The sequence below is a fragment of the Pezoporus flaviventris genome, unplaced genomic scaffold (assembly GCF_033815535.1).
Source record: "Pezoporus flaviventris isolate CSIRO_AGI_PZ_B2104156 unplaced genomic scaffold, CSIRO_AGI_Pfla_v1 ptg000001l, whole genome shotgun sequence".
NCBI classification, from domain to species: domain Eukaryota; kingdom Metazoa; phylum Chordata; class Aves; order Psittaciformes; family Psittacidae; genus Pezoporus; species Pezoporus flaviventris.
In genome coordinates, this window is record NW_026892549.1 from 40,633,519 (window position 1) to 40,660,618 (window position 27,100).

The 27,100-nt window shown below is 36.3% G+C and overlaps 1 protein-coding gene across 1 annotated transcript in view; it reads right to left on the minus strand.

Moving 5' to 3' along the window:
- Nucleotides 1–27,100, minus strand: part of OLA1 (Obg like ATPase 1) — a 136,676-nt gene that overhangs the window by 12,812 nt on the left and 96,764 nt on the right. Inside the window, exon 7 of the mRNA XM_061453953.1 lies at nt 26,966–27,063. Within this exon, the coding sequence (XP_061309937.1) occupies nt 26,966–27,063 (98 nt within the window). The remainder of the gene's footprint in view (nt 1–26,965; nt 27,064–27,100) is intronic.

Here is a 27,100-nt window from a genome sequence, read left to right on the forward strand (position 1 = left end):
AAACAAATTTGTGAAGACAACTGGGTTGCTTCTCGGTGATTAAAAACAGTTGAATTTTTCCAATATTTTTTTTGAAATTAAAGGAAAATTCATCGACTCCAAATGTTTTGTTTCTTCTTTCCTCTTTGTAGCTTTCTCTTGTCTTTTGAAGCCTCACCCATTATTCACAAGTTATCTAAAATGATGATGAATTAGACAACAATTATTGGGTTTTGCCATGTCCCAAAACATTCTACTATGAATACCATTAGGTTTAGTTGATTTGGTGGGATGGAAGAGGAAGATTTAATTTACCTAAGCACCAATACTGCATGACACAGGTCTTTCCCTTCTGTTCTGTTAGCATGCACAGACTCCACAAAGATCAGATCACACTGTCCTCAGTTCTGTACATATATATATGAATATGTAGTTTTATATAAATAGGAAACATTCACACCCTCACTAATTCCAAATCTATATAATCAAGGGAGAACGGAATGGTAAAAATTATGAAACCAAAGTATACCCAAAAAATGTCAGTGTCAAAACTTAAGAACAGGAAACAGAAAGCACAGGTGATACCCTAACAGATTAAGACACTCTCTTTATTGCTACCTGCCTTTTTTAGGGTATCCCTTTCTTCTTTCACTACACAAACAGAAAGGAAGACTAAAGAGGAAAACATTAAAGAATATAAAGGTACTTGCTTCCCCACCATGACAGTTTGCTGCTTATGAAGACAACAAATGTACAGGTGGTTTGGGAGTACCTTTTACTGACCAAGGCAATCTCATTTCAAATCATCAGTGACATTTACAAGCTCATTTTTTTTTATTCCCTGTTCCCAGATGGCCAGGAGGAATGCAGGAATCCTTAAGATTGGCTCTTTCCTAACCTCCACCCCTCACCTGCAAATACTTTCTAGTAACATTTCACAACAAAACTACTGCCTCCACACGCTAGGCTGCTCCCTGGTCAGGAGCCTTCTCATAGCCCCTCAGAACAAGAGTTTTAGGAACTCAGAACTTCATTTATCCTTGGTACCCTAAATGTGTTAAGTTCTTCAATACCTTCCTAGAGTCCAATGTCACTGCATTCAGATAAACCTTACAAAAAAACAACATGAAGAACCGTATTCTCATGTGTTAGATGCCCTCAGCTCCCAGCACAAGATTTACTTGAGCCTTGAAACATGCAGCATAATAGGCCTTAAAATTCTTTACCACAATGTCCTGGGTTCAGCAGTAGCGTTCATTTTTCTTTCTTAGTAGCTGGCGCAGTGCTGTGGTTTTGACTTTCAGCCTGGGAACAGCGCTGATAACACCGATGTTTTTAGCTGTTGCTCAGTAATGTTTACTCTGACCAAGGACTTTCTGAGTCTCATGCTCTGCCAGGGAGGACGGGAAGCTGGGAGGAAGCAGAGACATGGCACCTGACCCAAACTGACCAAAGAGGTATTCCATACCACAGCACATCACGCCCAGTATATAAACTGGGGACAGTTACCTGGAAAGGCTCAACCACTGCTCGGGTCGGGCTGGGTATTGGTCTGCAGGTAGTGAGCAGTTGTATTCTCTTCCCTTGTTATTTCCCTTATCATTATTATTACTACTGGTGGTAGCAGAAGTGGTTTGTGTTACACCTTAGTTACTGGACTGCTCTTATCTCTACCCATGGGAGTTTCATTCTTTTGATTCTCCTCCCCATCCCTCCGGGAGAGGGGGGAGGAAGGGGGGAGGGGGGGAGTGAGCGAGCAGCTGCGTGGTTCTGAGTTACCAGCTGGGCTTAAACCACGACACACAACATTTTCAGGGACTTGTGACACATGTCATGATTTCAGAAATCTTACAACAGAATAGGTATATCAAGTATTTAATTCTACCAGATCTGGAGTTCACACTTCTTAACTTCATTACAATTTCAACTGATAACTTATCAAAAGAAGAATAGAAGTTCCTGATCAACACTGTCATTTGTCATTTATTATAGATGGGTTTATAATTTTCTTTAACATTCTCCTTTGAAATGTAAGTAATCCTAGGCTCTCTGCCTCATGTGTGTCAAAGCAAGCTTTTCTAGGGCCTTGATCGTTACCATGGCCATTATCTTAAATCCCCCCTAAATCTGCAACATTATTTGTTAGATGGGGTGATCAGTATTGCACCTACTAATTTAGTTCATATTGTATCCCAGATTCTAAGTATTTTCATAATCCGGACATGAGCTTCTCATCCCATTCCTTATCCATCCAGATGTTACACTTACTTTTCTGCTACCAACTGCATACGGAAGCAGCGACCAGCACTTCCTGCAGGCATATTCAAGGTGTTCACCAACAAAAATAATCTGGCAAAGAGCAGTTTTGGGAAGGAGTATTTCTGTCATACCTCCCCTTTCCATCCTTCTTTTAAGGTGGCCTGATTCGTTTTCCCACGTATCCTTACAAGTGATTGTGCTAATGTAACTGAAGGAAGGGTGCTGCAGGACCAGGTGAAGACTGTTAATAACAGGAGTGCCTTAAATTAGGCTACCAACTAAAAACCAGCAATGCCAGGAAGCCAAGCTCAATCAGGAATTTTGGTGTTTATTATTGGAGAATACTTGTATATGACAGGACTCCTGAGCAAAAAATAGTCCTATATGAGTTCACTTGAAAATAGGCAGAAAACAATATTAGGTGACAGGGAAAGAAAAAAAAAATAAAAATCAAGGCAATATTCCAAAAATTCATACCCTCCAGATACAAGTCTGTTAACAAATTGTCTAAGGTAATATGGTAGTATGATACAGTTCTCAGTTTTTCTAGTCTAGAAAGCCACCGGGAGATATGTGCTGTTTAATGGTATGACAAACACACATAAGTACACTATACTTGACTTACAACTTTATACTACTGACTACTTTTTGAACATACTTCAGATGAAGATTTGGCTTAACTGATATGAAACTCGTTTCGCTGTTTGGGTTTGCAATGTTGGAACTGTGAAAGAAATAAACCCCCCGAACATGATATTACCTGTAAATCAAGTACAGACAGTAGTTAATGGACAAAATACTTCTATAACTAAGAGAAATTAAGCATGCATAAAAGAAAAATCATGTTGATGACCTACAACCAAGTTGGATTCAAAAATATCAAGATGGTAGAAAGACAGAGAGAAAGAGGCAAACTAAGTCAGAATGAGTTTTTCTGCTTATCGATACACAGCTCCAGTACGAAAAGATTTTTTTTTAACAAATTATATAGCAAATACCATCTAACCAAAGGTCAGTCATGGTAACCCTATTTTAAACATTTGTAAGAAGCATCATTTACAAAGAAGAAAGATCTTGAAGTCCATTTTTAAAACATTTGTTTCTGATCTAGTTTTCAAGACTTCAGTAACATCCCTTTACCCAAACTATGCTCCCCATTACAGTGATCAAAACCAATTATGACTCAAACAATAATGAAAATGGTACTACACTGCTGCTGTAGCACCTGCTGGTATGTGAAAGGCTTACAGTCTCCAGTCCTCCTTGGTCTGCCAATTGTGAAAATTAATTCTGCCTTAAGTCAAAAGAGAGACAAAAAAAAAAAACAACATGGCTGTTGCTGTCAGCAAGGATCAAACACAGTCAAGACTGAACTGCTGATGAAACTGCATAACAATGCAGACTGCAACAAATCGTGCACATTACATTTCACAGTTATAGGCATAACAGGCTCCCCTTGCAGCACTTGCACTTTGGACAAAAAGAAGCCTTGGGAAAGTCACATCTTGTTGATTTCTGCGCCATCATTTATAAAATGCAGTGTTTTGCAAGGTTATCTAAAAACAGTTTAACAAATGCTCATTCATAAAATACACCAGAAGGAACAAATCTCAATCACAAGTCTTATGTGCAAAATTATTATTACTGAGATACTACTGCAGGAAAAATTCTCGTTCCATAGTCAGATTTACATTATGGCATGAGAACTTTAACTTTTGTCTCTTAACAGGGCTTCCTATATCACATGGAAAACTGTATTCTTAAGGATCCTGAACAAAAGAAGTGGGACAATTAGTATCAATACTATTATAGCAAAGTCTCAAATATGTAATAAAAAAATAATAAACCATGTATACATAGAATATTTGATTTTTTAAAAAGTGATGCCCTAACATGGGAAGCTTTACATTAAATGCACGGTGGACAGCACCATTTAAAATTTATATTCTTAGATTCTTCTATGCACTGTGTGTACACAAGCAAATACAAGGCCATACTCCCTGCAAAAAAAGTGACCAATGTAAATCACTTGTGTAATGAAATAAATATATACTAACACTTGAAATAAGACACTATAAAGAGTAATTTGGAATATATTCTACTAGTGCTAAAAATCCTGCAATGAGTAACACAAATCCAGACTACAACGTGTTTATTCTGGCTTTTGCCAATGTCACACAACAACTTCATGAAACCTAAGCAAACTGGGTCAGAATAGTCTTCCCCAGTTCTCTTAATGAAACATCCTCTCCTGCTCACGCATTATAAGAAACACTTCTTTTGCTTCTCCAGAATTAGTCTGTATGATCTTAATTGCGGAGCCTCTCCAGACCACAGATTTCACGACTGCTCTTCCTCCATTAGTTGTTAAAATCTGTGTTAAGTATTAAAATTGCAAGAGTCAAATATTACTACAATAACAGCATTAGATTTAAAATAATAAACACTATTTATTTCCCCTGCCCCCTTGAATCATTACCAAGTACTAACATTTTGTGATGACGTGACACTATGAGTGACATTTTAAGAAACTACTTTAATGAGACTAATAATAAGAATCAAAAAAGCTGGTGATACTGGGCTAAGTTACGGGTATTTTAATGAGGCAAAGACCAAACTTGCTATGAGGCTGGAATATGCTACTCAATAAATTAGAAATTAACTTTGATATTTATCCAGAGAAAGACCATCGCCCAAGCTCTCAGTGTAACAATGAAAGAGTTATTTAGTTGAATGGTTTAGATTTATATGCCTGATTTAGATACCTAATCTTGCTCTGCTCCCTGTACAGTTAATGAAGCAGGAGGCTCTTCTGGGGGGAGTCCACTTAAATTAGGGCTTCTGCTCTCACTTTTCTAAAGCATCTTGCCTCTCCCTTTTTCATAGGCTGCTTCAGAAACTAACCCTTACCTTACATGCCTATGATGCTTACATAAAACTATGTAGTGTGCTTCAGTCTTACCTCCTGCCGATACACTTCCCCAAAATGCTAACAAATACAACAGCATATTCTGTACTGTCATATGAACATGTCCATGTCCAAGAAAAACACTAAATGAGTTAGAGATTTTCACAGTGTGCAGAGATACCTTGTATGAAATGCACTTCACTAATGTGAAAAGCTGTCACAAAAATGTTCAATTCTACAGACACAGTCTGTTAACTATGGTGAAATAAAAGAAAACCAAACAAAAAACAACTGTATCTGAATCATCTACTAAAACACACTTGTCCCAAGGGAACACTTTGGTGTTTCTTTTTCAGAAGCAGGAATAAGTATCTGGATCAGCGTCTGAAATTACACTCAATTTATCTGACAGAATGTAAAGGATCTGTTAGATTCAAAGATTTTTATGGCTGAAATGGAATGACAAAGTAAATTTCTGTCAGAAATAAATTTTAGTTTTGTGTTTGCAAATAAAAGTTTTGTACAGACTCACCCACAGAATAAGAGTATTCGGTTTATTATAAAACCACTGGTTTACCTAACTAATCTTCATTTTCTTATACATTTTGGAATTACAATATTCTCAATGGCCCCAGGAATTTTAGTAGCTAAAAAAAAAAAATCATTTGACTAAAAAGAAGTTTCACCTTGAAGTGCTCCCTGGTATGTTTTACCCTTACAAACCCTAGCAGGAACAACAATGGGATCAAAAAAACAAAGCTAAAATGCAATCTACTTTAATTTTTATGACTTGGACTAGAAACCATCTTTCAATGGAAAGTCAGAACGCGAGCCCCAAAACTTACAAATTCATGTTCAGTGTCTTCTGAGTAAAGAACAGGCTGCATGTGCGGTGGCATACATGATAGTTGTCAACATAAATGAAAATGTTCATGAATAAAAAACAGGCTGTATAAAGAGCTAATTATAATATTACTATCAATTGCTAGCTTACACTTGCAAATCTTTCATATCATATAAATGCATTGTTTTTGACATTTCTCTAGCTAAACATCACATCATTTCACTTTTCAAAGTAGTTCAAATATGCACAGGATATACTATAAAGGACATGGTCTGATCTACAGTTACTCTGAAAAAGAAAAAAAACTAAGACATAAATGTGCATCGTCATAAAAAATTCACTTCAAACATTAATTAGTGTCCAAGTAAAAAAAGAAAAAAAAATCTAGACTTCTAACAGCCTTCCTACTTTCTGTATATTCATCCTTTCTACCCAAAACAGCAATAGAAAACATTTCACCCAATCATGCAACAGAAGACTCAAACAATACATACACCCAAAGCAATAGTGAAAATGTGAATTATTCAAGTTACATCCAGATGTTTTCTTACCATTAGAAACACCTTATTTGCTTAAAGCACTCACACTCTTCTAGCACATGAATTGTAAGGAAAGTTTAAGTAACCAACGAAAAGCACCATTCCTATGCTCAAATGGATTCTTCTTCTATTTTAGAAGTGCCATAGAATTAAGTTTGGAAAAGGTCTGCTCAACAGGCAAAAGCCCTAGTAAGTAATATATGGTTAAAAGCAGACCCAGCCAAAGGAAAAATACTAACAAATCATAGTGGGCAGTTATTCTGAGACAAGATAGTCTATCCATTCCTCCACCAAAGAATTATTTAATCAACAGATACAGTACCACTTTATTTTTACTTTGTTTGAGCAATGACACCATCAAAGAAGAAATGATCACAGAAAATAACTTTGGTAAACACGAGTAATTTGGTTTAAAGGAAAAAATAAAGCATGGCTTGATAAATTTATTCTCTCATTGATATGACATGATTTTCTATGCAGGAGAAATACGTCTATAAAGTATTTGATAGTGTACTGTGTCAAACTACTTATTTAGCTAGAGAAGAGAGGGAAGTAGATTTGTACAGACTGTGTACTGAGAAATGCACGGAGAACATGACAGAATATGAGGGAATAACAGGAGAAGGAACTGGTATTTAAAGAGATCACTACTCAAGTTTCACAAGGATCAAACTTACAATTGATCTTGTTTAGATAAATTAATGACCTTGACACAAGTATTACTTGCATGCAAAGTTTACGTTCAATGCAAGAGCAGAAGACATCTTCCTCAAGGAAAATCACCATCATTACAACCAATTGGAAGTGACAGAGAAGGGGATCACTATGGGTTAGTATTCTTCAAGGCAACTGTAAGCCACCAAGACAATGCACCAAGACAAATGTAAACTACAGATACTACTGGAAATGCCTCCCTTAATTTCATAGGATGCAATACATCTGCATATAAGGTATTCTTAAAGCATGTGGAATACTATGCACAGCTGTGGTCAGCTAAATTCAGAACAGGTCTAAGATTATCAGAGGAATGAGAACCTCATGTAAATGACAGATACAGGGAGAAAACTGATAATGCCTGCTTTAAATAAGTACTGGAGGTAAACACCAATCAGATAATATACCATTTAATCTACACGACAAAGCTACTAGAACCACCAATGAAATAAGACAGCCAGGGAAAAACATAGGCTGGGAATAAGCGGACTATTTTCAAGCCAAGACAGCAGCAAGGTGCTGTGAACAGCCTCCCAGTACAAACCAATCAGCTACTGTTAAAAAAAAAAAAATTAATTTATTTATGAAAGTCATTATACAGTGTAGCTACCAACAATAACTGTCTCTGTAATGAATGCAGACAAGGGATTACAGTAATTTAGGGATTACCATATAGTTACAAGGAAGCACTGCACTTTGTGAATTCAGAAGGACATAAAGGCTATACAGAAATGCAAAAGGGGGACAAAGAGGTCACAAATTCATACAAATCAAGTTTCTGTATTTTTCGTAAAAACCAATGCCTCCACTGGCAAAAGGCATGAAGAACTCAAAACACCATATATTCCACTTGGCTGGAGCTAGCCAGCTGACCAGCAGCAACAGACTGGCAGATTGACCATTATGTAAAAAGTTCTCCCAATACACAAAATATGCTACCTGCTGTTAAGGGCACTACTCAGTGCTTTTTAAAGGATGCATGCAAACAGGGAATCACCGTTGTAAGGAAACAAGACTCAAGCTCTTGAAAAACTAGACTTCAGAACTCAACCTTTGGGAAAACTCCATGAGTTTTGCTCTTCCAAAATAAAATGTAATCAATGAAATAAAGGTAAGAAGTAGCCCATAATAGCATGTACCAGTACCACCCATGGGCAAAGCTACAGTACTTGTACCACAGCTTGGCAGTAAGTCACTTCAAAATTTGGGCAAGGTACACATTTTTAAAACAGCACTAATGAGAACACTGGACTTCAATATCCTAATTGGTCAAATGAAGAAAATTAAAAACATGGTTAACTTAAAAATGGTATGAAAATTTTAATGGAATTTTCTTACTGGGCATCACAAACAGAAATTTAAGAGACAGAACTAAAATCACCAAATCTCCAGGCATGTACAATGCCTTTAACATAAAGCCATCCCTTGTCCTCCTCCAGTTCCACATCAGTATCAAGAATTGCTCCAGAGGAAGGGAATCCCGTCATCAGAAGTGTTCTTTTCTATCCGACCCTACACTGCACCTTCAAGAGCTACCCTGGACTTTGCATGGAGTGAGACAAGTTTGGCTGTAAGGGAAAGGGAGCCATCTGGTACAGCCATGAGCAGATAACCTTTTGGGGCAGGACACGGATTCTGAAATGCATTGTCAACCTTCATTGTGACATTTTCTGACTTCAAAGTGTTTCCTATTACAACATTAAGATACTTAATATAGCTGTGCATAATTTCTGATTCCCCCCCCCCCAAAAAAAAGCAATCAATAAACAAATTCTAAACTGAATGTACTCAAATACATACCCATTACAGAAACCTAGCTTTCAGCTAATAGATCTACAGTGAATATCCACTCTTTAACAGACAAGAAGCTGGGAAGACATAAGGTGTTCTGTTATAAGAAGCAACAGATACTTGCTAAGAGCAGAGAAACAAAAAGACATGGTATCTCTGCATTTCATGCCATGCTTTGTAAGGAGAAAAATCTAGTGAGTAGAGTCTCTTCTGACCCTTCTTCCTAAAATACGGCCACTTTCCCATCCCATCCAACAAGTTCTTTGCATTCTGCTCAGTCTGGTTTCTTTTCCCAATGTCATTCTCCAGTCCTCAAAGCTTTCCATCCTGGTCCAACAGCTTTTTAGCAAGATGCTTCCAAATGCAAACCCCCTACCTTGTGATTCAATTCACACCTCCCTCCTGCCTTGGCTTTTGGTCACTCCCACATTCTTACTTCCTTTTACCTCACTTGCAGGGTTAACACAACCTGGTCCTGCCCAGGCACCCACTTCCTATTCAGTTTCATTCGTTCTTCAACATACAGAGGCAGACACATTTGGATCAGAGGCACTTCCAAATTCCGGTTAGGTTTCCTCATTTCCTAAGTTTAGTAGCAGCTATTTCAAAGAAAAATTCTTTAGCTGCTGTGTATCTCACAATATTTAGCACTACATTACAGATTTACCACTGCATCTTCTTACACTTTGTTTAAAAAATAAATCATACAAATACTGCAATCTTAAAATTTGTGTTGTGCAAAAGATCTAATGCATTTTATTGATGCTTCCCACTAGAAACACAACAAAGTAATTATGTAACAGGCTGAAATGAAATAGGCTCAGAAACAAAATGCAGTATAAAACTCAAAAATTAAAAAACCTAATTCACTGTATAGTTACTTAAGTACCAGAGACAAAAAATAATTCAATAAAGGTATTATATCTTATCAGATACATAGTGTAATAACTGTTTCAAAGAAATATTCAGTAGAAGTCCTTTGCTAGAGTCTAGAAAAGCACAGAACATAGAATTGTATTTCTAGTGTCTCCACTTACTAGATGATATTTTTTCTTTACACAGGCAAAGGACAAAAAAAGGGAACAGAAATAGATCAGACAAACACAACATCTTTCTTAGAAAGAGAAACTTCTCTCAGACAAAGATGCAGCTGATAGTTTCTCTAGCGCATTCACATAGTTATTGCATGCTGTACTTCTGGTACATACCTGTGGAGCATGCAACAATAAATGCCAAGAATGCAGGAGACTTAATATGACTTAATTTTCTAGACGTAGCTGCTCATGTTGCTATTTATCACCAAGAAAACACAACTACGCATTACATATAGAACAGTCAATATTTAATGTCTTAATGAAAATAATGCAAAGTCTCAAACTTCAGAGTGATGAGATGCCTAAACTAGAAGTATTTTCCCAGCTCTATAGCAGTTATAAAATGCTACATAATAATTCTCTATGGAGAAAGCACTTACTGAATTGGTGCAAAATTTATATGGTTCAATTTTCAGAAAAGCACCACACTACAAATGCATTCCATTCATTCAGAAGCAACCCAGCTTCAGTACTATAGAAGCTGAAGGTACTGCTCAATGCAATGATTCATAGTTTCCCTAATAGAAAGATTCAGCAGTTTTCAGTCGAGACCTTTATTCCCTCTCTGAATAAATGATGCCTGAAATTTTTATTCTTGTTCTAATGGAATTTCAATGGCCTTCACTGCAAATCTACTGGAAATTTTCGCATATTAAGTGGAAAAAATTAAATGATGTTAACCACATTTTAATGTGATTAAGGCTGACAGGGTCATTATTTCTGCTAATCACTCAGTTTAAAAAGCTCAAACAAAACTTTGTAACAGCCAACGTTTTTTCTGCTTTTCTGTATGTCTACTGTAGTTGAGAATTAAAAATCACTACAGAATATGAGACAGTGTATCATAAAAAGCATCTACCAAGCACTTTCTGCAATTTGCACGTGGATTTCATTATAATTAATATCAAGATTAAAAGAGGGGAATCAATCTTAAAATATGTATACACCTTTACTTCTTTAGTTTTCCTCAATCAAAAGTCAAAATACAAAATGAGAATACTTCTTTTCCTGTAGGTCCTATTTACTAGTGAAAAATAGAAAACATTTCAGCATGTCTTTACCAGGAACCAAAAGGTATGTGCAGTCACTGAACATAATTTCTTAGACAGTGTCTATTGGGCTCAGCAATACAGAGGTCTGCTTGTTACCAGTTAGTTGGAAATGCCCTGGAAAATGGGCATTAAACTGGAACAGAGGCAAGTTGCCATGATGAAGAGCAAACAGTATATAGTTTTCATAGTGTTTTGTATTTCCTCTCATGGATGATCAACAATAGAACAGAAAATTAAGGAGACTGCTGCTGCTCTCAGCTTGAGAGCCACTGCCTTACAGCCAGCCCTGCCTGCTCTTGCTCAAAGGTTTGCACCAACAGCAATCCCAATGGAGCAACTCTCCAGGGTCAGTTACAGAGAACACAGAAACCTTGAGAGTGATCAAAGAGGCTGGAAGGACTTAAAATTATAGAAAGAGACATAAGTTTGTCTCATTGACACGACCAGAAGAGCGGAGGATGTTTGCGGGATTTATTTTTTGTTTCTATCTGGGTTGGAGGAGGCTGGTCAGAAGTTTTAGTTTGGTTGGGTTTTTTGCAGAATTAGTATTTTCTGTAAAGACCACCACTCTAATGCTTACTGCCTGCTTAATAATTACTACCACCCTCTGTGAATCCCCATTTCTGGAGGACCTGTACCTCTCATGTCATGTTACCTCTCTCCTCACAAACGCAAAACATACAGATGATTAAAAAAAAAAGGAAAGGAAAGAGGAAAAAAAAGGCATTTCAGCATCCAAATTCATTCTTCTACTAAGTAACTGTGTCTATACTTCAGTTACTTTAGAAGAGAATAAAAGTGCAGGCAGACTGATTCACATTGATCAATCCCATCTGGTTTAATAGATACATTTCAACCTTACTGAATCACTAAAAATAAAAACTGTATTACAGCAGCTTCTTGAATTACAAAAAACATTTTAAAAAACAGTTAACAAGATCATTGCCTTCTTAACCTTGAGGTACATGAAATGTATCGGAAAAATATTTTATTTCCCTCCCATTCCTTGGGAAGTATCCAATCACATATACAGAAATTTTAGATCTACTTCATGATTACAACAAAAAATGCTGAGAAAAAAAGATGGTGATTAATCATACACAAGTCTTTTCATGTAAGATTCTACTTCTACCTTCGTATCTAGCATGTACTACTAACTCTGTATTTCAACAACCAGCAGCTTTTTCTTCCAAGAAGACTATTTGCTTCCTGCCTGAAAACCTTCCATAACAAGAAAATATACAAACAAACAAAAAAAAAATCCAACAACATTAGATCATTTACTGTCAAGGCACAAACTATATTAACATCAGTATCACACTACAGCTGTAGTTTGTGATGTTCTCAGAAAGAAACATTACTTGTATTGTTGGACTTTCTAGTTTTAGTGTGAAGCCATGCACTAGTGCATCAACTAACAACCTCACTGAATTCTTGTGCTCATCTAAGAAGGGACCCTGCTGAATGTCCTAATGCATCTTATTGTGAATCTTCAGCAAATAAGACCTCATGTATGAGCTCATGATGTGCTTTGCTGCTGGAAAGTCACAGGCTCTGTGGGAAGCTTTTTATCTTCCCAGCAGTCAGTTCTCTGAGAACATCAGTACAGCTACTGTAGTTACCTGTAGATTACTTGTATTTTCTCACATCTGTGTCCAGCAATCTAAACCATGATGATAAAGGGTCATTAGGTTTTGAGTGAGGAAGGGGATGGACTAGACAATTTGCTCTGATAAGCTCCTTGTTGTGAGTGCTAGTTTAGAATGTGAAATGCGGGGTGTTATGCACATTCTCAACTCAAAAACCAGCCCTCTCGCAACATCAATTAAAAATCATGCTCAGCCTATCTTGAACTACACGGAGACATCTTACCTGAAATTCTTACAATTAATGGTACTGCAATAAAATAATTCTATCATGGTAAGAAGGACATCAACTGTCTATCAGACACAAAAGAATTCAGGTACAATTACTAAGATAACTGCTGTTTGGAGCACAGCAAAGCAATTTCCCACAGTGGGGCTTACAGTTCAATTTACCAGTTGGGCGAATATTTTGTGCTCTGTAGTGGTCTACAGAGTTAACAGTTACCTGTAACATTTGAGCAGTGTTATACTTGCAGAAAACTTTCTTCAACCTGCACAGGTGTTTCTACTTTATGTGTTCCCATGAATATACATTTTTTTCCAACCCTGTCCTAGGAACTATTCTAAGGCTTTTCAATTAGTATTAAATGCAAATATATGAAAGAGCCAATGGCTCTCTTCTCACATTCCACGCTACTCACAATGAGGTCTTGTAAGTCATAGGCTACTTGGAAGAAGGATGAGAATAAGCACAATCTCACCTATAAAATTATGTTAGTCCTCAAGTAATTTGGCAATGGTAACAGGCTACTTTTCCTTACAGGGTATTCTTAATTCAGTAAAATAACAATAAAAAAAAATCTCCATGAGTTACACAATACTATCACAAATGGAGAGACATGTACACACAAATGGAAGAAGGCTGCATTTTCATATGCAGCAAAACCAGATTATGCCATGAACACAACATACAGTGAGAAAGTTCCACAGACATGCTCAGTGATAAAGCTGTAAAAATCCTTTAAAATATCTACAGTGAAATTTTGTGTTAAACTCCAGAGAGTATCACGGTATTATGTGAGGCAATAGACAATTACATGGGAAGACAAAGGAGCCACTGAGTATCTTCTGGTCAACATATGATTCAGAGATTTAAGAGTATGAAAAAATGTAACTACACTTCCCTATTCTCAAAATTAAAGATTAAAATAATTGCCATTCAAACACTAACTCATCAGCTTAGATAGTCCAAAAGGCTTTTTCTTCATTGCCCTTGCAAAGATGATGATATCCTGCTATATTGTTTCTGAGTCTTAATTTCAAGTCAGTGAAGAAAAACAGAAGACTGGTACTTCACACAAAAAAATTAGGACTATTTCCAAAGTAGGGTAGTAATAACAATGCAAGTCCATAATGGATTTTCAACCAAAATTCAAAGACAGCATTTGAAAAAGAGCTTTTAAATTTTATCAGTTATTTTTATTTTATACATATACATCTCCTGGTTCTGACTTCGGCAAGAGGACTAGCTACATACACTTGTATTTTTTTTTTTTTACTTTTTTTTTATTACTACATGTCCTTTGATGAAAAGGCAACATTTTGAGAACTAACATTAACAGTCTGCATCATCAGAGAAAATGAATCCTTAATAATTATTCATACACCAAGTAACTGTAAACCCAAATCATTTCAGAAGACCTGAATGTGTCAAGATCTTTGACAATTATGACTGGAGCCAGGAAACTGTAGCACTGCAGAATTTCTTATGAATTTTTCTAGTTACTTTTTATAAATGCTGTCCTAGATGACAGCTTAATGTGTACCACATGCAATATTTATTCTTCTTCAGTGTCAGACTGTCTAGCCATCCAAGGGAATACAAAGAATGTCACTTATTAGGATAAAAGCACAAGGAAGGTAATCAAGGACATATGTAACATCAGCCAATCATGCCCTATTTCAACATCCTATTCCATTCATAACAGTTCAACAATTATTTGCTTACTGATAACTTGCTTTCAGGCTGTTTGTGTTCCCCATAATGGTGGTTTGCATTTATTTTGCTCTTTAGAATTGGACACTTGCTGTGCCATGCATGTTTGTCAAAACTTTGGATCTTCTGTCAGAAATACCTTTAGCATATCAAATCATTTCTGTTTGTCAGAAATCACTAATAGAAAATCCAGTTACCGTCTATGTCAATAGGGTACTAACATAACTAAAAATCACGAACAAAGGGCTATCACACAACCACACACCACTGCAAGACAGGCAGTTAAAACCACATTTCTGTTTAATACACTTTGAGCATATAGCTGTATTTTCAAGGAAAACCAAATACAGTAATCAGCCTTTGACCATAATGGAAAATACTTCAGAAATATACTGTCTAAGCACAAAGACATTAACCTTGGGTTTTAAGCTTAAATAGCTAAATTCCTTGCTAGTCCTCCATGTCTCTTTACCATATTTTATTTATTATTTTACCAAATGCCTAGAAAGAATGCTTGCAGACATCATTATCTGCTGCTTCCAATCCATCTGATGGATCAAGTTATGAAAATGCATTAATTCACAAAGACAAGTAGAGACAGGCAGATAGAGGGAGCCAAAGACAAACATTTACCCTCCATAAAGTTATTTTTAAATCATTATAATTTAAAAAATCCTAAGGGAAACTGAACACGCATGCACATGCACGCACACTTCATTCATCTGAATATCCTGGGACACAAAGATTTTATGAAATAGAAACAGGTATGGATTTAATGAGCCTCTGAAATAAAACATAAGCTGGAAGAACCATCACATGTTTTAGATCGACAACATTGTGTATGTTTTCAATGTATTAGGTGCAAGATTTTCTTCTCTCTTTTCAATAAAAGCCATTTGTTTGGATTTAAATACATCTTCACTTCAGAACTGTAACTGTGACATGAAGACAAGAGTGAGACTTTATGATATACAGTGAATCTGATTAATGTATTTTCATTGTTCAAGTCAATGAAGTACAAAATCAGCACACGCACTTACTCTCTTTCAAATATTTATCTTCTAAACATCTCTTAAGGCTTTATAAACTACTGCCAGAGCATAGTAAATCCCAAACACTGTTTTATTCAACTTCTCTCCAAATTAACAATAATTAAGGGTCAAGCATTGGTAATGAAGGATAAGAAGATATCCACACCAAACACCTCATTTGACAGTTCTTCCATTAAACATATATAACCTAGGGACTTTTCTCTCTAATTTAAATATGAAGAAGCACCTATTCCTGGTTTCAAAATAAGGATACATAGTTCTACTCATTGTAAAACTAGTGACTATCAACATTTGAACATTAGTCATTAGTATTAGTCATTAGAAGAAACTCAAGTTGTGAAAATAAAATACTCTGCCAAAATTTTAGAGTATAATCTAATCCTTCTTGGGCAAAACAAGCAGTTAAATGAAAACATATTTCTGTATACTTAATACATAAAATTGAGCTGTAAATAACCATGAAAATAAAAGGAAAAAATAACATGCATCAGATTTACAAAATAATCAATGAAAAAATGTCTATCAATTATGAAACAAAGAATTTACTTCAGAGCAAAAGTGAACTTGAAAAAAAATGGGTGCCCAAGCCATAGCAGTCTATATTTCTAATTACAAAAAAGAATCTTCCTTTTTAAACATTATTTTTCTGTTTATAACAAATGATTTTCCTATTGGTTGATGCTCCCATTTGTAAGAAACAGAACAATAATCTATAAAATATTCCCCCAGAGAATGGAGATGCTGCAGAACATTCATGAACAATTTCAATATAAGAATTGTTCCCAGACCCCATAAACATCTCAAATACAAACTGCAGTGAGATAAAGAATGATAGATGAAATAAATTTAACTTCAACTATGAGAACATAAAAAGATTAACAGAACTCCACAGCATGTGATAGCAAGAAATACTTCAAGACAGGATCTAGACAGATAAATTCAATAAGCAGAATTTTAAAGGTACACACACGTACTTGTTTGCAAATCAGATACACCAATACTAACAGATTATGGAAGGAAAGAGACTTACAAATTTGGACAATGTTTAAAAGGTACTATTATAGTGATGCTGATTGCAATGTCCAATCCAAATTTCTGCATACAGATGTTTTTGCAAAAGCAATACAAGTAATTCTCTTGTTATTTCAGAATAAAAAACAGTATCATTAGAGGTTTTTTCCTCAAAAAAAAACCAAACCCAAAACAAAAAACAACCAAAAACCCCGAAATGAAAGCTCATCTGCCAGTTCTTGAAGTTATCACTGAGGTGCCTACCATAGGAATGAAGGACTGTCTTTCCTCTCAAAACCCACCAGTTACAAGCAGCAAGGAGGTATCAGATCCTAAACACAGAGAAGGAGCTACTCACATTGCTCGCACTGCACCAAGTGAGACCACAGCCACTCACCTCTCTACAGTCATTCAACAGCCTTCCTCTCCGTCTTCTAAACTCTCAACAGAACCCACACAAGGATAAATGGTGGCTTTCAACAGCCATGTCAGACATAATAACGACCCATAATGTTGAAAGCTGGGGACACATACCCATAATCCCTGTTTTCCTCTTGATTTAAAGAAGTAAATTACTTGCTCTATGGACTATGCAGAACTTCCGTTTCCATGTTGTCTAGCTGAGGAAAAACAGGCTAACACCACTCATTCATTCTGAAAGGTACAGATCTTAATAATTTAAGAAGTAATAATAATTCAATATACAATAACTTAATAAATAACTACTATTAAAAATAACATCTTGCATGCTTCTCCATTAGCTGATTTGTAAAGCAAAAAAGGGCAAAATGCCCCTTTGTAAAAAAAAAAATACAACAAACCTACTTAAAAAATACAATAAACCTACTTTTGAGGGTAAGACCTACTCATTAACGGAACAAATTCAGGTTATTCTTTAAGCTCATAAATCAAACTTCGGCATATAGATTAGTCTCTACTTCTCTTTCCCTGTCAAATTTCTCCTGAGGTTCAAATATGCAGAAAAAGGTAACTTGATTCAGTCACAGCATTTAGCAGATAGCATTTTAACTGCAGTGATGGAAGCGTACCTCTGTAACTTGCATCACAAAGGAGATACAAAATATTTTTATAAGTCAACGATAAATGGAAAAAGCAGCAGAACTCATCTTCTCCAAGAGGATTTAGATGCTCATTTTCAATCAAAGAATAATCTTTATCCCTGGGAAATCTGAGAAGACTATTTAGACTATTTCACCTTACTTCCTTTCTCTCATCAACATTATTACACCCAAAAATCACTACAGAGAGAGTGGCTGTGCCTGTAATACGCACAACACAAAAGAGTAAGGAAGTGTTCTACTTCTTCATTAGCAATGATGTTTCTCATCAGGGACTCAAATTATGAGAGAGATTTTGACACAAATATCTACAGGCTTACATGCACAAACTGCTTCACTCTAAAACAAGCAAGAAAGTACTACTGAACTATTTGTCACTGGAAGTAGGATTTTAAAACTGCATCTGAGGTAATTATATTGTAGAGAGACAACAGTGCTGGTATGGTGGTTAGTACCCTGGTCTCTTGCAAAATCCCTGTGGACCTGTTGATGGGGTTGCACTGATGATGCGCAGGACTAACAACCCTAGACCATGGCAGGGGGGGTGGAAGTAGATGGTCTTTAAGGTCGCTTCCAACCCAAACCATTCTATGACTTCTATGAATGGAACACTGTAAATTACAGAACCTGGTCTTTGTATAAAAGCTGGGTTCTCAACTTGCTTAGCCTTCCCATTTCTTCTGTTCTGTGACAAAGACAAGTGAGATAAACATTGTTTCTCCTTCACTTTTTCCACTTCTGTGTTTAAGACTTCACTGACTCAGAGTATTATGAGAGATGCTTGTTCTCCGAAATAGAAGTTGGACTGAATCATAAACAGCAAGATGAGAAACTCTGAAGCTAAAAATCTCATTTTAGAGTATCAAAAAAGATATCAAACTACTGAAAATTCCCAAACTCACTGCCAGTAAAGCTACATAAAACTACACATTGTCAAAAGCTATGCTCTGACATACAGTAAATAAGAGGGAAGCATTGTAAAGATGAATTAATTCAAAGAACTAGAAATCTGCATTCAGGTAAGCAAGCAGCACATTGCTGAGCCAGCTAAGTCTGCGAGAGCAGCATTCAGTGAAGGACCAGAACTACATACAACATACACTTATATATCACTTTAAGCAGATTTGGAAAGCCTTTCAAAAAAAGGACTGACAGAATATGTAGTTTCTTTCCAGACAATTATATTATACTGGGTAACTCAATTCTAAAGTAGAGAACATTTCTCCAAAAGATTCTGTCTATGATTTCACCAGCACCAACATTTTTAGGGAAATAGTAAGGAAAACTGAGGCACAAAGCACAAGCTTCCCAAGAGTGGAAACTAAGTAGCAGAAAATTGAAGTAAGCCCTTTACACACCATACTGGGAAGAAAGAAGAGCATAGTGTCTGCTTTCTCCATATCCACTACGTAGTAACAAAATCTACATTCAGACCTCTCTGCATCTCGGGTTTCTGTGCAGTTTAAACATTCTTCTGGTCTATGAAGTTTGAAAAGGATGTTGCACCTCAGAGAGTCAGGAACATGTCACATTGCAATGATTCTGCAACAAAGTTTACATCACTGTTTTTGACAATGACCATTTTTCTGTGGGAGTGCCTCTCCTGTTATCTATACACTAAATGCATCAAAGTTGTGTAACTGATCTGAAATCTAGTGTCACATTATTCTCTTCCCTAGTACTACATGTCTTAAGTAGCATGTGTCCATAAAGGTGACAAAAATATTTATTGAAGTAGCAATTCTAATGAAGATCAGTAAGTTTCTAAAGTGTTCAGACAATATATACAAAGAAACCCCTCATTACCCTGCACAGGTTTGGGTAACATTGTAAGTAGTTACATCTTTGGCTGTTGAAAGCTAGCATCCTACTGGTTTAGATTTTGCCTGTGAAAATCCAAGTGTCTAAATAAAATACCACACAAATTGCTTGATTCTCCAAACTGCCATGGCAGATTAAAATAAAGTATCGCTAACAGATAGCAATTCATAAAATTACACAAGCCAGCTATAAAAGTGGTGGAGCATCTGAACTCAAAGCTGTGGTTGTTCAGTGCTACAACTGCACCCACAGAATTGTGTATAAACAGCCCAGAAATTATGGTGATGACAGCCAAAAGAAAAAAAATAAAAACACCAAGAAGAGCATCTGGAGAGAGGAGAAGAAAAAGAATAGAAGATGGGAAGCAAAGCTGAGTTGTTCAAAAGGGGGTTTGGTATGACATGCAGCTGGTAAGACAGGGATCATACACACAGCAATGAAGCTGAAAAGTTACTTATAGCTGCTTTCACTCAGCACAGCTTTACTGATATGAAGTGTTATTACATAGCTCTTTTGCGTTACTCTGATAGTATAATCAGCTTGATGCACATGGATGCTCTCAGAAAACATAAGAGGCTCACTGGGGTATAGCTGTGTTGGGCTGGTGCTTGGTGTTGTGGTATGCTGGGCTGTCATGTATCTCTCACAACACTGCAGAAACTGTTCCTCATTACTTTCATCATCCTGCTCTCTGCGGTCTGCAGGCTTTGATGAGTTGTAAGAATAGCTTGGAGCTATCTTTATCTGCCCAGGACAGGCCTTCCCAAAAACAGGAGGATCCCTTCTACCACCATCCCCCTTCTTACCAGTATGTAAATTACTGAGGCTTTATTTCCTGCCTTCGTACCCTACACTTCAGCTATTTTTAAGTGCCATGTTGCAACCAGGTGGACTGAATCTTTTAAAAACCAGCTTCACCATACAGCAATGCTATATATATTTGAAAAATTTTACCCTTGTAATGTTTAGGAGCCAAGACTTCACATTTGGCACAAAGCAAATGCAGTATCAGAGATACTTGTGTGCAAGTCCATGCAAACGAGAAATTCATGTCCTCAGTAGCAAAACTGCTCAAATTTAACACTGAAGAATCTCAGCAATTTACTCTCTTTCTATAATCCACAGCACTCATGTGCATGTGGAGCACTGGAGTGAAGCTAGGGTTTTCACGGAAGGTATTTCTGTCTCTGGGGTGAGGTTACACACCACAGCTGAAAGCAAGGTCCCATCTTCCCCATGCTTAGAGACATGTCCTCCGCACCTGCTGTTACCCAAACAATACGCATTCACATTCAAACAGATGGGGGACTCCAGAAGGGGAGGCAAAAGAAAGCAAAGCAGGAAGTCTGGTGAAAGAAACCATCCAGACCAAAGGACTGGACTGGAACTAAGCCAGCAAGAATGGGATAAAACCAGGGATGAGGGAGAGACAATTTGGCAAAGACTCATGGAGAACACGTCAGCTAGGAAAAAGGTGGAGAAGAAAGTCTGGGATAGACACAACAACTGAATGAAAATCACTGGAATTGGTTAAGACAGAATACTACATGAAGCCAACTGGCAATGTCAGGCAAAGGTACTGCAAACAAAAGAGACTGCTATTAGGTTGATAGATGATAAATTAATTTGCATTCATTAATTTGTATAAGACACAATAACTGTTTATTAAACAGCGTGCACTATCCCCTACTACAGTAGGTAAGTTCTTATGGAAAACATATGCCATCTTCTAGTTAAAACAACTTGAGCTGTACAGTACTCTCAATCAGGCTTAAGATGCAACAGGAAGCCTGAATTCTGGATCTTGTTAACTTTGAGTATCTGACTTCACAACTTGTGCATGCAAAACTCTGTTTACACACAGATAATATATTTTAATATTTATTAAAAACATTTCAGTTGTAAGGCAGGGGCAAGAAATGCAACATGTTTTAAAAAATATAATTTTCCAAATCTGTCAGCACAGAAGACAGCATTAAAATCATTAAGCAGCTATGTCAAGAAAACATCTCAATAACACAACGGCATTACAACTTACGATTTAAAGAATCCTACATCAAATACACTCTCAAATATATTTACAAAATTTATCTGCCTAAATATCCAATGACTGTGACCCATAGGATACTTAAATATACACTTAATGTAATTCAGAAAATAAATGTAATTCACAAGCTGCATTCTGCTCTCACATAGGTGTCTTGCTACATGACTAATACCCTGTATTTCCAAATAACTGTTTGCTCTAAATGATACAATTCTGTGTCTCTGCAGAGCTCCATTAACAGCAGCATCCCTCCTTTTAGAAGGGGGGTGACTTTTAGGTATTTGGTCCAAATAAGGATTTTTTTTGTTTTAGCAAAAGTTGCAAAGTTCATCTATTTCAGACAGCATTTGAAAAGGGCTGAAACTCGGACAGTGCAAGGAGCTGTGTTTCTGCGGGACTAAGATGGAGATATTTCACACTTCCATTGCGTCACCATATCTCTAGTTGTAACTGAGATGGATCTGGCCTGCAGCTGTTCCTTCCCTTATTTCCTGTGATTTTATTTACTATGATTCTTTAATATACATCTCCTTATACTACTTGTTAAGTCATCTTTTGCTTCAAGGTGCATTACATTAATATTAGCATTTCCATTAATCTTTGCTTTTAAAATGTTTTCTTGAGGGGTCTCAAACCAAAATGCAGGTAAAATGGTAAGGAAGAACTTTCAGCCTTGTTTTTTTTTTTTCTTAAATAGAGATGAAACATTTATTGTGAACCGATTTACGAAGAGTCTGTGCAAAACCAGCACCTCCAGGACTTTTCTAAAATCAGAAATAAATTAAGGGTGGAAAGGGAGGTTTGGAAGCAGAGGGGCTTTTTGTTGTTGAGTTTCTTTGGTGAACTGAAGCCATGAAAACCTTCTGGATAGAGGATATTCTCTTACCATCCTCTTGCTCTAACAGCACATGGCATCGCCTTGGTCTTTTGCTCAGATGGTAAACACACAACTATTAGATCTATTCTACCACTGGGCACGTACCCACAGAAATAAAACCAAGAACACCAAGTCTCCATTTACCACCAGATAACCACTTTCCTAACTAAAGTGAAAGACAAAGTGAAACAGATTGATACTCAAGCCTATTGAGTCTTCTTTGTACTTTACCCTTGATATTTCTTTCTTCATGTCAAATTCCCCCCCCCCCCTTTTTTTTTTAATAGTTGGAACATCTGAAGCAATATGGAAAAGATGGCTAGAAAAGGATTATTCCTCCTCATACTACAAGATCTAAGGAGCATCAAATGAAATTATGATGTGGCAGATCCAAAACAAGCATAAGGAAGTACTTCTCCATATAGCACTTAGTTAAACTATGGAAATCACTGCTCCAGGATATTGGGATGCCAAAAGGATACTTGAGTTCAAAAGGTCAATGTCTAAATTCATAGAATAAAAATCAGTCAAAAATTATTAACCACAAGTATATTGTATCTAGCATAGTCAGCTCCACAATAACAGATTGCAAGAAGCTGGATGCATACACTCTCTTTGCTTAATCTGTTCCTATAATCTTCCCTGGACATCTGTTAGTGGCCTGTCAGAAACATGACACCAGAAAAGACAGACCTTTCATCTGACCTAATTATGCCTCTTCTGTTAGAAGATGCTATAAAAATTAACAGGGAAAAGGTTACTTATTATAGCATACATGCCACATTTTTAAATACACAGGAGTAAGATACTTCAAAAGGTACCCTGTCCCATCAACACCCAACTTATTTTTGTTAACAGAATGTCTACTATAACATTTTGAGAAACAACCCCTTGAAAGTAACATTCACACACATCTGGGTACTCAAAAAGCCTGAGTTACATTGGAGAAAACAATGTTTAAAAAAAACTGTAACAAGTCTCAGACAACTTAGTTATGATCTTATAGATACTAGAAAAACTTTAGCAGCATAATCAGCTCTTCGAATGACAGCCTGCATAGGATGAAAAAATTCACTACTTTAGACTTGAGAAGTTAAAAGATCAGTCTATGCAGTTTTGATACCTACAGTATTCCTAGTGCTCACTGCCAAGAGTAAGTTAAAAATACTGAACCAAACTATGCCAAGCATGGTCCACTACATTGGCTCTTTAATTAGCTCAATATATTTCATAATTGGAATCCATATAATGACCTGCTAAAAGCACCCTCTCTAGCAAGACTAAAAGGTAAACTTCTAGTTAGGTGAAGGGCTGATAAATCTCATGTCCTGGATTTATCTGACGTCCTGTGACTCAGAAAGTAGTTTTAACAGAAAATTAGCAGGCTTATTTAGAATAGTTTCATGGTAAAACTCAAATACCTGTATACCATGTTAAGGTATTAGATCCATATAAAAACCATTAGGAATTATTAAAAGAAGGGCTTAAGTATTCATTTAGAGCACAGCAATATGCAGTAAGAATGGTTTCAGTGGATTCCCCCATACAACATCATGATTACTGTCATCTGATCATAACACAAGTGCGACTAACACAGCTGCCATGTCAGCTTCTCTTCAGGGGCTAGGTCTTAATCATAAATCAACTGAATGACTAATTCAACATTGTTAAAACCAGCAAGTAACTGCTTGGAGCCATTCCAGTTTTTACATCTTTCAAAAGGTCAATACACCTACTCAAACACACAATAGTCCTATCTTTCACAGTGTTTTCTTCTTTTCTTGGATTGAAAAATAACATGTTAGCACTTAAATGTAAGTGTGTTTTAACTAACAATTAAAATGTTCATTAATTCTGAAAAGAGTGACCCAGTAAAACAAAGACAATTTTAGTTTTCCTCTCTACATGCAATCAGAAAGCCCCTCCTCTCACTTGCTGCTTTAAACACTTTATAGTTATAGAAGTCTTATGAAAACATTTTACTGCTGAGCGTTTCCTGCATTAACCTTACTTTTGTTATAGCAATATTAAGAATTAAGCTCAGAAATAAACTTTTCCAACTTGAATGACTAGTTTAAATGTGGCTTGCATTTCAAATATGAACCTCTACCCCTCAAAATAATAATAAAAATCACAAAGTGGCATCTAACAGTACAATATATTCTAATCATTTACATCTGCTTGCACCACACAAATGACAAAAGCCTACCGTTAGCATCCTTCATAGAAAACATTTATTCTGCTCTTAAATATAAAAGCTATGTTGCATAAACAGAGGATTTAAAGCTGTGGCAGAGTGGCTGAATGAAAGAAAATGGCAATCTTTCTGGTTCTAGTAGATGCCTTTCCCTATCACACAATGTTTCCCACTCATAAATACATGACAAATACTTCCTCAATCATTTTTTACGAGCAGGGATGCACAGGGGGTAGTCAATGGCTAGCTTGAGGGAAAATAGGAACAGCAGGAGGCAGAAACTGTACTGAAAATGGCTATGTGGTAAATTCTCTTCTGGAACATCACTCAGCTACCCAGGCTTTGATCTTTCAGCTACAATTACACTCATATCCATGAGATCTGGGTATACTTTTTAAAAACTAAATCATTAATTGTAATAGAAACAGTTAAACCATTTCACTATATGACTTCTCAACTCAAACATCTGATTTTCTACAAATTAAAAATTGCAATTTAAACAAAGATTTGCTTTCAATTGGGTTTAACTATGTCATCATTACAACTAGTCTCACAAAAAACATGGGGTGACTGGCGACAGCTAAATCACAGACTGGCGTCTCCTAAGTAGTCTGTCTACCATTAGGGTCTGGGAAATGGTATTTACTGTACAATTAGAGCCAGTGAACTCTACCTGTAATCATCCAAATACAGGTGCGAGGATCCTTTTTTTGAACAGGGAAACGGACTCATCCATTTTCACATAAACTTCCTTATCTGTAGTTGTCGTGTTATAGCAAACCTTAGGAAACCTCAAGATTTGTACTTGGAAAAAAATACCACTGACAGTAACAGAGCAAATACTACTGTCCTGATTTTAAAGACTTTTCTTGGGTAGAACCACTTTCAATGTTTAAATCATCCTACCCAAAAAATATTCAAAGACAGAGCAAATTCATTTAAAATGATACAATTTGGCTAAATATGAAAAGCTTACATTATTACACTGATGATCAAGTTTATTCCAAAGTCTGTCTTTTAGAGGCTGAGAGGGTTTGCTATTAAATAGGTTAAATTTTGTTCTTTAATACTAACACAAAATGTCTTGGAGTATCAAAAGGACAGTTTTAGTTGCAGTAATTTCACAGAATTTATTCTAATGATTTATTGGAGTTAACCATCTGACATTAATTATTGTTTTGGCTTCCAGTCTATGAATGTTTATTTTTCAGTTTAAAGCCTTCTCACTCTTTGATATCATATGGAAATGAGAATTTTTAATGGAAAATTGAAACCATGTGCATCTAAGTACTTAATGAAGTACAGGGAGAAACAGAGGGTGTACTTTAGGAGAATTCAGATATTCCGCTTTAGATACTTTTGATTTGTTCGGATGAGTTACACGCATATATCTGTTCACAAACATACATTTATACATTTTCAAAGTATCTCACAAGTACAGTGCTTAAAGATCTGATTACTAAGAAAAGGTATGTTGTTTGCTTGTTGGTTTTTTGGTTGTTTCTTTTTAACTAAATGCATGGCTCTAGATTCTTCTTCATCATACACTAATCTGTTCCCTCCTCCATAAATCAAGTATTTATCCCATCTAGAGTTTCCAGTGACAAGCTAAATGCTGTACTTCTCAACAGTGGATTCCCACCACATGTCTACCATGTTGGGACTGATCTTCATCCAGTTCACTGAATGTCTGATAGGTTGATTCTGTAACCATCATGTACTTAAGTCATAATATTGATGTCAGAAGTACTTGACTAAAACCTGTGCTGTTCATAGCATTAAAGACCATCAAAACAGGCCTGTAAACCATAAGTAAAGTGCAAGCAGTGGCAAGGAAGCCAGGCACCCAACTGCAAACAGAACAGTACTGTTAAAATGCGCAATGTTGCCACAGTTTGAAAGATCTCTCTGCAGCTTGCATAGCTTTAGTCCTTTGGCATTCATTGTTGCACTCAAGCAACATGCCAGTGGGAGCATAACAAGTAACAAAAGTGCAACATTAGTTTTTATTCCTGTTTTAATTAATATCCTTGGTGATTTTCATCGCAAGGAAATCATCACCATTGAAAAAATGTGAAATAGAAACATAAATTTAGATATATAACCTGAACATACTCACCATTTGTTTTTCTTCCTTACGTAGTCTTTTTCAGAGAGGTTAACCAAGTAGATCATAGGTTTTGATGTAAAAAACAAATGTTTGTTCAAAACATCAATCTAGAAGTGAAAATACAGGGGGAGAATTTTAAGAACA